General features: G+C 49.2%; 1 protein-coding gene across 2 annotated transcripts in view; it reads right to left on the bottom strand.

Annotated features, from left to right (window-relative positions):
• LOC106853865 (rho GTPase-activating protein 7-like) overlaps nt 1-12,447 on the bottom strand; it is a 48,235-nt gene extending 35,788 nt beyond the window's left edge. For both annotated transcript variants that reach the window (XM_088173833.1, XM_088173834.1), the window contains exon 1: nt 12,360-12,447. In XM_088173833.1, coding sequence (XP_088029959.1) covers nt 12,360-12,366 — 7 coding nt within the window. In that variant the 5' untranslated portion in view covers nt 12,367-12,447. The remainder of the gene's footprint in view (nt 1-12,359) is intronic.
• Nucleotides 12,448-12,773: the final 326 nt, after the last annotated feature.

The raw sequence follows: 12,773 nt of genomic DNA on the forward strand, positions 1-12,773 counted from the left end.
TGAGAAAAGGATTTTATTTGATAACCCCAGAGCCCACATGCAAACACAGTCCAGCTCAGCAGGACAAATGATCTCCTGAGGAGACTCTAAAAACAACAGAGTGAATGAAGAAACTTAATAGAAGAGTGTAATAAGTGGTACCAATCAGTTTTAGCTTTTGCATGTGTTACCCAAAGCCCACTTCTCTAAGTGTACTTTTACTCTTCTCTTTTTCTCCCTTTTTCTCTGCAATCTTTAAATAACCATTTCCCATCAACTGCCTCCATAATTTTCACTTAAAATTTTCAGGTTTTTTCCTCTCTAGCTTTGTATAGATATATTTCATCTAAACTTTTCATAGCAGAAGAAAGAGTAGTTTGAAAAACAATGTTCCACTGGGTTGAAAACCCCCTTATAATCAGTTCCCTTAGAAAGTAAATCAGAATATTATCCTCATATATCTGACAGCATTCCAGGGAAAACATGAGCATATTTACTTTACATTAATTGCCCCAACTAGGTTGTTTAGGCAGTGGTGGCTGTGGCTAGTGGAGAAGCCAGCTGAGCACTGAGAACCTGAAAGGTTTAGTGACCTGGAAGGTTTAATGGCAGAGCAGGACTACAGTCAGTGTGAAGCATTACAGAAATCTCAGGGCACAGAACTCCATTTTTCCAGGTGGAACAGACACTGGAGGGAGAGTGAAGTTGTCTTTGGGCTGAAAGGAAACCTGCAGAAGAGCCAGCAGCGCTGCTCAGGCTTCTCTGCCTCAGACTGAGGTTGTGTAACTCTCCCCAGAAATGCATGCCTGCAGGCTGGTGTGCTGGGCCAGGCTGTGGCTCTGAGCTGGAGTCAGCTGTGAGTCACCTCTACAGCCTCACAGCCATCAAGGGGCAGCCACAAGCTGTGACCTGAAGCTGGTTCTGGTGCTGCCACCAGCAAACAGGCCAAGTGGATTTCATCTCTGGCAGCAACAGCTTATTCCTCTCTTGTGTCCAGCCTGATGTGGTTTTCCCTAGTTTGTACATCCACACACTAATGAGCTTGGAAGCTAATATTTCCATAAATTCTGGTTTCCAACATGCTGTACTTCTCCATAGCAAAAGAGGCATTTTGGTGCCCCAGGTTCTACCTGCACACTCCAGAAAGGACCAAAATACAGGAGAAGGTGTTCCTCAGAAGAGTTCTGCTGAATGGGAGAAGGTGACAAGTCAAGTATGCATTCCCCGTGCAAAAGGCTTTAGAAGGAAAAAGCACATTTTCCTGTCAATATTAGGATGCCAGCACATGTAAACACCTGCAAGTTATGCCCTGCAGAAAAGCAAATTCTCACTTTCTGTAAAACATCTTGACCTGGTATTTTGTATACTACAGGGCTCTCTCAGTAAGATGTAAATCTCTTTTGCAGAGAAGACACCATCCCTGTGTCTGTCAGAGGCAAAGAAGTGAAAGGATTCCAAACACCCTTCCCAACACTCTGCCACTACATACAAAGTGGAACCCAGCCTCCAGCCAAGGCCAGAGGTTGGATGTGTCCTTTTCTGTAAACCTACAGAAGGCAAAGCAAGAGAGGAGATTGGCACAAGGTCATACAGCAGGTGAATGAATGGGCTAATCCAAATACAAAAACCCTCACAGGAGCTCACCCTTCAGGCCAGCCACACACTGGCTCTTCTGAAATCAGGAAAAATGAGCGTGGGAGATGATTTCCATCATCTTAGTGTGATTAATCCTACTCTTCTGTAACCGCTGAAATACCAACCATTTGTTTTTATACATTTGGCAAAACACCTTTCCCTTTTATTGCCTTGGCCAAATCAGCCCAATTTTTCAGGCTGATTGGGCGTTTGGCAGTAATGCACCTAAATGTCTCTGCTGCTGCAGGATGGCCGAGCACTGGCACAGGGAGATTGATAGCACTGAGCCCCAGGTAAGGATGCTCCATTTTCCTGCAGACTGATTAGTACTGTCTATTCCAGCGATTTAAGTGTTTTTTCAAAGAATACATTTGAAGAGCTGAAATGGATACACACTGTCAGCTCCTGGCAGTTTAAGTGCAAACAGCTGCCCTGAAAGCTCTGTGCAGCACCACAAAGAGATGAGCCTCTATGAAAGCTAGTCAATCAAAGAAGATAAATCTTTGTGTCAGTTCCAATTATTGAGATACTCCTGTTAACTCAGGGAATCATAGACATTAGACTAGCTTTAAATGCCCACGTGGTTGAGACTATACCATTGCTCCTGGGAGGCAATTTCACTGTCTGACAGATCAAGAGGCTTTTCTCAGCTAGTTAATTCCAATTAAGTTTTTCCTCTCAATTTCATCCTACTATCCATTATCCTCAGTCAGCTACCCTTCACAATTCCTCTCCTGCCGTGCTGCTCATGCCAAGACTTCTGGAAATAGTGACATTATTACAAGTACCTGGTGATGACACCCATGAGGCCTCCCAGTGCCTCCCAGGCCTCGGAGAAAAGATGGTTTCTGTCTTAAAGAGCTTTTTTCCAGCTTCTACAGTCTTTAAATAAAACTCTACACTTTAATTTAGGTATGTCAGTAATGTCCTCTCCTTGTGCTTTGACTCTTGCCCTCTGATAAACTTTGTTTCTCCTGGCTTCCCTGACTTCAGGCAGCAATCAAAGTGTAAAGGAGGTGTGTTTAGATGGTGTAACACTAGGAAAGAGCTGCTGCTACAGAATTACCTCCTGATATTTTTCTACAGGTTCACAAGCACCTGTGTCCTGGAAGATGTCGTGAGAATAGATAATAAAACACAAAAGATTATACTGCTGCCTCATGAACTTTATATAAAGCAAAATTACAGGGGATTCCAGTAAATAATTCCTTTCCTTCTTCCTCCAAAAAGTAATGGGAATGGCTGTACCCTTCAAAGTGGATGGGATTCATCGGTGTCTTGTGTGTGATATCAGGAGAGGCTGGTCACACAGCACAGCTCCCCTTCCTCAACCACACTGCTCCCTCTCACACACTCAGGAAGAAAAATGGAATTAAACAATCTGTAAACATATTCTTCCAGCTCAGGAAGGTCAAGGGGTTTGCAAGTTTATTTCAAGAAACAAGAGGAATTTAGCTCTTTTTTCAACACAGCAGCGAGCATCAAAGGATGGCGAGCTGCTCTGAGGAAGCAGGTCCCCTTACCCGAGGGCAGGGCTGCCAGGGATAAAATGTGTGCATGGCCAGGTCAGGCTTGGAGCTCCAGCCCAGATTTACACCAGTGTAAAGGAAAGCACCCCCCAGCCCAGTATTTACATTATTCAGGCCAAGGAAAAAATGTAGTGGCAGCTGTGAACAGCCCTGATAGGAGGACCTTCATGCAAGGGTTTAGTTTGTTGTTGCAGCTGACTCTCTGCATCTCCTTTATCTTTTTTTTTTCTCCTCCTTTCAGAGATGGTTGACCTTAAATGCAAAAGGATAACGTGGGTCAGGAGGAGTGTTTATTATGCATGAGTTATTTTCTTTCATGTTAGCAAAATCCTTTTGTAAAAGTTGGCAGAAGTCCCTGTTACAGCTAAATTTTGGACCCATGGGTGATCTGGAATTTAAGATTATTTATGTCTCAGTATAAAAAAAGCAGTGGAAAGGAAGCGAATTCAAAGAAAATAACCAGAGCACAGCTGAGGTCTGTAGCTTTACTTGTTTAAAGCATTCGAGTCTATCACTGCCCTTGTCTTCACTGATGTTGGGTGACTGTTTCAGTGGTTGGAAGCTTGTGTGTAGAAGCTGGAGCATTTGTAGAAATTACACATCACACTATTTCAGTGTTGTTTCACAAGGCAAGGAGCACGAAGCACTTTACAGATTCCAAGAACTGACTTGCACAGCAGAACTCCTGTGTACAGGTGTGCTGACATTACCTGCAACTCGTGTTGCACTTTAACTTCTTTGCACTGCAGGTGCAGAGGGGAACAGCAGGTGGGGAGCAAATCCTGCTGCTGCTGTCACTGCAGTGTCCTGTCCCCTGCTTTCACTGGGCTGGGGTGACAGGCAGCCACACTCCGCAGCCCTCACCTGCTCTGGTACCTCAGTGTGGCTCCTCAACAAACCACCTGTGGCTCCAGGGAGCTGTTTGCACTGTAAAAAGGAACTGCTGACTGTGAACCAGAGCTGAAGTTCAGTCCTGGTCTGCCAGTGCTGTCCAGGCTGGGATCATTGCAGGGAACATCATTCCTGAAGGGTGGGGCTGTAAGAGCATTTTTAGGAAAGGGTTATTTTTGTGTGCTTATTCCCAGAATGGTCCCAGGGTAAATCCATACTGGCTGTTTTTCCAAGTCTCATTTACTCTTAATCAACATTAACAGAAAACTGAGGCAAAAATCCTTAAAATATTCAGAAAGCAGCTTTGCTTCTTGTCCGTGCTATTTCACAGCCATCTTCCAGCAAAGGTAAAGGGAAAACCATGGTTGTTCCTCATACCAACATACACAAGAGAAAATTCCAAAACCTTGTACCATCAGAGTCAGGGGTCAACCCCAGTGACAGGACAAGCCCTCCCACACTTCTCCTTTGGCTGCTCATTTTTCCAGCAGACCCCACTCCGTGATCCCCAGCCCACCCCTCCCATGCACAGAAGAAGGAGGAAAGCAGGACCCCAGCAGCCAGGGGTAGCTGTTCCTTCTCAGCTCGAGGTTGAGCAGACCTGTCTCAGCTTTGAAGAACACATTTGAATGCACAGCAGTTTTCACTTTGAGGCGTCCTCCCCCTCCAGCACAGCAGACATTAAATATGTGCATATTTAAAGCTCTGCCAGCTCTGCAGCCATCAGGTTGGATCAGCAAGGGGAACTCGCCTGAGTAATTCAGGTGTCTGTGGAATGTCAGAGCCTGCAGATACAGCTAGGGTGACATTTTCAGAAGTATCTACGTTTCTTAGGCTCTTCAAGCTCCATTGAAACTTGCTTGAGGTGAATTTGAATGGAACATAGGCCCCCAGATCTCTTTTATATTTTAGGTTAACTTCTCTCCTTAAATTTTGCAATAAATAACAAGCAGACACTGCTTGGAAAGTTGGGAGCAGAGGAGGAGTTTGGATAATGTGATCATGGGCATAAATGAACAAAATTCCTTTGAATATTGAAAGTATATTTAATGTGGTGCTCAAGGTCACACAGCAAATCAATGGGCAAAACTGAAGCAAAGCCCTGAGGGCATATTACTTGCAATCAGATGCAGGAGTAATTGAGTAATTGCAGAGACTTAGAAGCAGCATTACATCAACTTAACATATGGCTAGAAAGGGGCTTGGGGAGCTTCAGTGATTTGCTGAAGGGGAGAGAGAGTCAAGAGCAGGGCTGACATTAGATTTGAGCAGCTAATATCACACACAGGAAACCTGGCACAAGGAAGGCTGCTGCTATTTATACTCCATAAAAATTCTGATTTTAGTGCCTTAGTTTCCAGTGTATCCACTGCTGGAAACATGAGGAGCCATCCACTTGAAGGAGACATCTTGCTGACTGTTGGCACAGTGTTGGAGACCCCGAGGTGAGAGACACCCAGTGACTTGGCTCTGGCACCTGGCATGGCACTGCTGGGTAGGTGTGTCCCAGTGAGAACCTGCCCCTTGGCTGCTGAGCTTCCCCACCAGCTGCTGGCCCAGCAGCATCTTTACCAGCCCTACCTGACAACCACTTGCCTCTCATTTCAGCTGTCAAAATTATATTTATGCTAGTGCAGTATTTCCTGTTTCCTAATTTGGACGGTTCCCTCAGTCATTTTCCATTAAAATGCTTAAGCATTTTTTGAAAACATCTAAACAGGAAGAGACCTGACCTCTCCTCCCTGAACATCGTGTGCTCCCTGCTCCTGGCAGCAGCAGATCACTCCTGTGCCAGCTGCTGCTGAGGGTGGATCCCATATCTTGGGGTGCACGTGGGCTCTGCTTGTGTGCACTCATGGGCTGCCCTGAAAGGCTCAGCAGTCTTGAGATCCCAGGCAAAGTCCCTCCTATTCACACCCTGCTGACCTCCCCAGTCCAGCTCACTGCCTTGCCTGACTGTGCCGATGGATCCCAGGTTCTGGTCAGCTGGTCATCCTCCAAAAAGGGAAAAATTCATTCAAATGGTTTGATGTTGGGCCAGATGCTTCAGGCAGATACTGGGCAGCTCCTCTCCTGTGCACTGGCCTTAGGAACAAAATGGCTTTGTTTTTTGAGGGGTTTTCCCACTTGGAGACCTGCAGGGTGTGGGGCATCCATCATCACTGCACCTCACCCGGGAAAGTGCTGCCCCTGGGGCAGAGCCATCCCAATCCCTGCCTCCAGCTGCTTCCAGCAAAGACCCCAGGGTGGAATTTCTCTTTCTCTGAGCTGGTTAAGTTCCACATCCCAGGATTTGGGTCTGTGCTTGCACTCCCTTGCCACTGGGATGCTGGGTACAGAAGGTGCATCCAGCCCAGCCCCACTGCAGGACCCATGGACGCTTTTGGGGTGCTGGGATGGGGGTCTGAGGGCACTGCCCACTGCCAGGCTCCTCTCCTTAGGAGAGCTGAACTGCCCTCAACAGCCACCACACACGGGGGGTTTAGACAAACTCCCTGCACGACTGACGTTGAGTTGGGCAGCTCTGAAGAAGAGCCCAGAAGCAATGAGGTGTTTTCCTTACTGCTGGCAGTGCAGAGTTCCCTGGCACTGGGGCACTGCACTCTGCCATGGGGAACACAGCAGGAGTCTCTGCTGCATTCCCAACCAATAGGGGAGTGGGATAAATGGGAAAAAGTGGGTCCTGCTTTCAGAAGGTGGAAAAGCTAATGTACTTCATTTCCAAGAGTATCCACATAGCCCCAGGGAAGGAAAGAAGCGGTGCCAAAGTGTCCGTGAAGCCCTCTGGCTGTGGGACAGTGAGGGAACTCCACTGCTACAGAGCCCCACTTCCCCAGAGCTGGGCTAACAGCCCTGGGCTCTCCTTGCACACCTTTAATGGCCAGACTCCAGAGCTGGTGCAAATCAAAAGCCAACACATCTGAGGGTGACAGGACAGAAAAAGAGTGAGAAAAATCAACAAGTGAAAGGAAACTTGGGGCCCTGCATGTGTCTGTGCCCACAGATTGCTGCTGCAGAGTTCTTGGGCAGCTGCCTCCCAGCACGCCCTTATCTGCACTCTCCTCCAGAAGCCTTCAGTGTCTGGAAATCACATTCAATACATGCAGTGAGACATATTTAACATACTAGTGTGGGGCCTTGCAGCAGTTTGGTCATGCTGCAGAATTAATCCGAGATTGGTGATAACTGCAGAAAATTAGATTTATGTTAATTTTTCTAACATTGGGGGTTTTTCTAAAAGAGTTGCTGTTCCAAGTCCCAGTTCTATCCTGCAGCAGTGAATCTGTAATGCCACCCTCCTATGCCACAGAAAGGAGCACTCTGGGGGGTCTTGGGGGCTTGGGCAGGTGGCCTCACCTGGCGCTGGCTGCTTGGAGCAGGAGACCGGTTGTGACCATGTTTTTATGGAATGCTGTGAGGCTACACCACTTCCCCAGAGCTGGAGCTGGGCTCCAGCCCCCCAGCACAGCAAATCCTTCTTCTCTGGGCTCTGCTCAAACACCTTCTGCTGTGTTGGCTGCTGCAGGGGGATGGGAATGACAGCGTGCTCAGCTCTCATTCTCTAAGGAAAGAGCAGCACATGGAGTATTTTGGGAGACTCCTGATATTAAGGCACAGTCACTAACTGTGGCTAGGTAAGATTTGTAGATATTTTGGACTAGTGCCAAGGAAGGGGAGGAAAGGCAATCCCTGACAAAGGAAAGCAGTAATGTGTTATTGGTCAGGAAGATTCATGTGGTGAAAATTAATAGCAGTGAGTGGCTTGCAGGGGTAGCCCATCCATCTTGTCCGTGGCAGCAGAGCACACTGCTGGATGCCTGGGCAGCACAGGGTCTGACAGCCAGGTCACTGGCTGCTATTTGCATTTCTCCAGGTGCAGGGGTGCAGGCAGTGGCTCCCCTCTGCACACACAGAGCACAGCCCTGCTCCCCTCGCTCACTGCACATCTGTGCCCACCCAACATCCCCATACACAAGGAGCAGCAGGGGCAGAGCAGCCTCCAGAGCACAACATCCCTGCTCAGGCTGGGCAGAGCCTGATCTCAAGATCAGAGAGAACACAAGGAAAACATCCCACTGTACATCCCTGGATGTGTCATTCGTTTAGTCTTAGATTGGGAAAGTTATGCTTGATTTTGGTGGCAAATGAAAGCCACGGGGTGATGCCATAATTATTCAACAGCTACATTTCACCCAGGAGCTGCCTGGGTGCAGTGGGTGGGGTGGCCTCACCAGTTTGGGTCTGTACATAAACCACTTCAAACAGGAGGCTTTAAATGCTGTCATTGCTTTAGTTACTCAGCAAATGCTTCACACTCTTATACACTCCCAGTCTTTTAATAATGTACCAAGAATTTTACAGAGTTGTAACAATTTCAGAAGATGACTTGCCTATCCCATCACCAGCCTGCCCAAAGCTCACCACGTACATATTCTCCCCCTGCTCAGCAAAATGCTCAGTGGAAAAACACACACAATTAATGCTCCCTGTGCTACCGAGCTGATTAAAGATTCAGCTTGGATGGGAGAGGAAGTGCAGTGTCCAGCATAGTTTCCTGTGTGCCTATAAATATCCATTGGGATGGTTTAGGCAGAGGTCAGCCCCAGGCAGCTGCACGAGTGCTGGCCTCCTTAGCCTTGTGCTGGTGGAGTGGCAAAACCTTTCCCCCCTTAGAGCAAGAGCTTTGGGACACAGTGAGCTCCTGCTGCATCACCTGGTGTTAATCAGTTTGACATTTGCTGCAGCGGAGCAGGGACACTGGATACCTGCCAGGACAGGGGTCCCACCAGGATCACCCCCTGGGCTGGCACCATGAATCTCTCCAGTCACCTGTTGGTCTCTCAGACTGTGCTGAGTGGCACATGAAAGCTAGAAATGTTTCCAAAACGCTCTAGAAGACAAGAATAGACAAAAAGATGCTATTTGTGAGCTTTGGTCCAGCAAAGGGAGTTTAGGGAGCAGTTTTGCCCTGCCCAGGGTGGGTCCCCAGCACAAGTGGCGCTCCTGGTCCCCGCAAACCCAAGCACACTGTGACATCTAGTGGCAAGTTACCCCAGAACCCAGGGAAAGCTGTGTCTGACAAGCCTTTATTTTCCACAGCTCCCAGCCAGCCAGCCCAGACAGGTTTGCTTTGTTACACACTCTTGAGGTGTCTCGGTACACCCAAACCTGTATTTATGTGTGACAGTGAGTGTGCATGCATGTGTGAGCAGGTACGAGGGTATGTATGACAGCTCATTGCTCAGGCACCAGGTGTGCAGGTGACAGGGACCATATCTGGGGGCAGCTTGGGCCATGTGACATGGCTTTCAACCAGTGTCCCCCAGCAGTGACCAGTGCTGGTGTTTGACCAGCTCAGGTTGCCTTGCCCACATTTCCCAGAAGCCAGGGGCACACAGATCAGAGATCAGAGCAGCAGAGTGCCCTTCCTCCACATTCACCTCCGCCTCCTCCCCATCCTTTGGCAAGGTTCATTTAATATTTCACCCCTTTTTGCAGACTCCACTCGATTTCATGCACCACCATCAGTGACATATTCCATATTAGCTGAATAATGATACAGAAATTAAATCAATAGGCTTTTTCCAACAAGTAGAAAGGCCCCATCATGCACGTCTGGGCAGCATGAGTCAGGGATGTCATCTGATTACTGGGCTGCTTTGTGAAAGAAGGGACAAACAGATACCAAATATGGGGAGTAAAACTGAGAAAAAAGGTCACATTTCAAGAAGATCCTCATTCCTGTGTGAGAGTCCAGAACTGGGCAGGAAAGTGGGAAGCTGCTGTGCAGCACATGAGCACCAGCCTCTCCACACAAGCACCCTCTGTGCACCCACCACAGACCTGCCCCCCACAAACCCCCTGCTCCTGCAGGACGATGGAAACAGCAGCAAAGTCTGCAGTGTCAGAGCCCTGGGGAGCTGAAACCAGGCTGGGCAGTACAATCCTGCTCCAGGTGCTTCAGGTCTCTGGGCAGGCTGAGATCTACAGGTGGTGCCAGGCTCCAGTGCCAGAGGATGTCAGGCACCACAGTAAAACCTCCCGAGCCATCAGCAGGGCCTCTCCTTTGGATCTGCCTTTCATAAAGCTTTGTTTAACACACAAAACGGATTCTATATGATTTATTCACCAGAGAAGCCAAGTTCCCTTCCCACACAAGCATTCCTTCCAACAGCTCCAGGTCCTGCCTTTTCCCAGGAGCACTGAGGGAAGCAGGATGAGGTGGAGGAGGGATGGGAACAGCAGGCAGTGTGTGTGCTCAGCCCCCTGCTGCACAAGGATTGCTGGACCAGTTTTTGGCAGGTGTCAGATTTTTTTGAGAGCCAGATTTTTGGCAGGTGTCAGATAACGTTAACCCTGGAAGTGTGAACCCTGGAGATGGTGAACTTCAGAAGCTGGAACAGCAAATTTATACCAAAAAGAACTGCAATCCACACAAAACCACTCCCAGCAGCTTCCTCACCACTGCACAGCCCCCTGGCTACTGCTGGGCCCTGCTGCCCACCATGCCTGGTGTTCCTCCTGGCTCTGCCAGCAGCTGTCACCAAGGAATGAGTGAGCAGGTGATGGTGGCTCCTCCCTGCCCAGCGCCCCCGTGGCACAGCAGCCATGGCTGAAGGAGGGTTCTCCCTGTGCCTCGGCCCTTCCTGACCTCTGGTCACTTCCCACAGTGGTCCTTGCATCAGCACTCCTGGGCATAGTGCTCTTATGGTGAATACCAACACAACCCATTCCTGTCTTATGACTCTTAGCTTATGTCAACAATTTCTTCATTTCCAAAACACAAGTAATTCTCTACCTTAAAAAGTACACCTCTACTACTGCCTGGGAGACCTGTGTGTACCAACAGATGGATGCTCAGCCCTGGCCTGAAATGCAGCACACTAATTGTGTTTCTCCCCAGTTCTCGTGCTTGGCACATTGCCAGGGTGACGCAGAGCAACGAGAAATAAATTGACTTGAAACTTGGCTAGAGAGCATCAGCAAACAGAGGATTGAAAACTCAGCTTGATTTATTTTATAGAGAGGCAAAGGACAAGAAATGAAGTACTATTTCCAGTTGTGGTCCTGGCAAACAATCCTCCAAGATCCATGTGAGAGCAGAGCTGCTGGTGGGGCTGGGCAGCCGCGGCCCCAGGGTCTGTCTGACAGGGGAGCATTGCTGGGAAGGGACATGACACTAATTCCCTTTCTGAAAACATTCCTTGCAACCCTTGCCTCTCCTGCCCAGAGAATACAAAGTGTTTTACATGAAGCAATAAAATAAAGGCCACCTTCTGACATGCAGACGCTTAATACCCTCCTACAGAGCTGTCGGAGTTGCTGTAGGATTTTTTTGGCATTACAAAGCAAGCCTTTGGCAAAGGCAGGAGCTGGAGCTGGCCCAGTTGATAGCCAGAGAAATGCCAGGACTGCCCCAGCATGAGAAACCAGTTCCTGCTGTCCCTGGAAAAGGGACCTGGGCATAACAGGAGTGAGGCAAGAGAGGGACAGAGGGGTTGAGGCAGCTGAGACAAAAACCACCCTGGGGGACACGGGAGGGACGTGGGAGCACAGCTGAGCATGGAGGCCTGGAGCAGCAGCACTGTCCTTCTCCAGCCCCTGCTCCTGCTGGGTGACACCACACACTGCTGCAGGCTCAGGCACCCGCCCCAAAGGTCCCCTCTCGCCTTCTCCCAGAAAACACATCCCTTTTGCTATTGCTTTTCAGGAAAAATGCATTGTTGCTCAGGGTGACTTCCTCTGATGCTGGAGGCCTGACATGCTGTCCCCACAGAGAGTGTCCCTGCTGCTGCTGTTATCCCAGCTCTGCCACCCCACTGTGGGAAAGCCATTCCCTGCCCTGGCTGTGCTCACACCGCAGGGATGAGACTCCCGTGGGAGCACTGAGGCTCCTGGTGCTCCCTGGGGAGCAGCAGGGCTGGAGCCAGCCGGGTGGCAGCAGGATGGGTGGCTGCTCCCCTAGAGACGACAAACCTCTGCCAGGCAGGGACTTTCTGCCACGCTGCCTCTCTCCAGGGACAGCTGTGCTGTACCACTGTGGGACTTGCAGATGCTGAAGTGCTAGATCTCAAAACTCCTCAAAACTACTAGGAACTAAATTTTTTCTTCTAAATTCTAAACAAAATACATCACGGGAAAACTTTCTGTTTTCTGTTAAGTGAGCCCAAATAGAAGCAGCACATCCCAGGAGGGAACAGCCAGACCCACACCACTCCCGAGTTCATGCCTTGTTTTCTGGCTAATTGCATTATAGTTTGATTGCTAGTTTAAAAACCTTAAAGAAATAGAGCAACCAAGGAAAGAAAACAAACCTCTTCCTACCTTCCATGGGGAGAGGCAATTGCGGCGGGTCACTGTCCTGTGCAGAAGTTACTCCTGTGCCCCTGCAAGCGAGCCAAGTCCTGCCTGGGGCAACTGAACTCCAAGCCCATCTGCTCGGCTTTAAGCAGGACAGCTGAGATCCCACCCAGGACGGGGTGGAGAATCCTCCCTGGGAAAGAGCAGCCCGGTCACAGCTCCTTCCAGCCGCTCTGCACATCCCGGCGGGGCTCTGACACGCCGCTTCCTTTCTCTGCCCCTCGGAATTCAGCACAGCCTCTCCCACTGCCATCCCTCATCAGCATCTGCAGCTGAGCCTGCCACAGGGACCGTGTTTGGCACTGCCAAAGGTGTGGATGGCATGGGGCCCACCCAGGAATACTGGCAGGATAAATACAGGATACACACAGCTTGAAT

This window comes from Sturnus vulgaris, chromosome 15 (genome assembly GCF_052056855.1).
Source record: "Sturnus vulgaris isolate bStuVul1 chromosome 15, bStuVul1.hap1, whole genome shotgun sequence".
NCBI classification, from domain to species: domain Eukaryota; kingdom Metazoa; phylum Chordata; class Aves; order Passeriformes; family Sturnidae; genus Sturnus; species Sturnus vulgaris.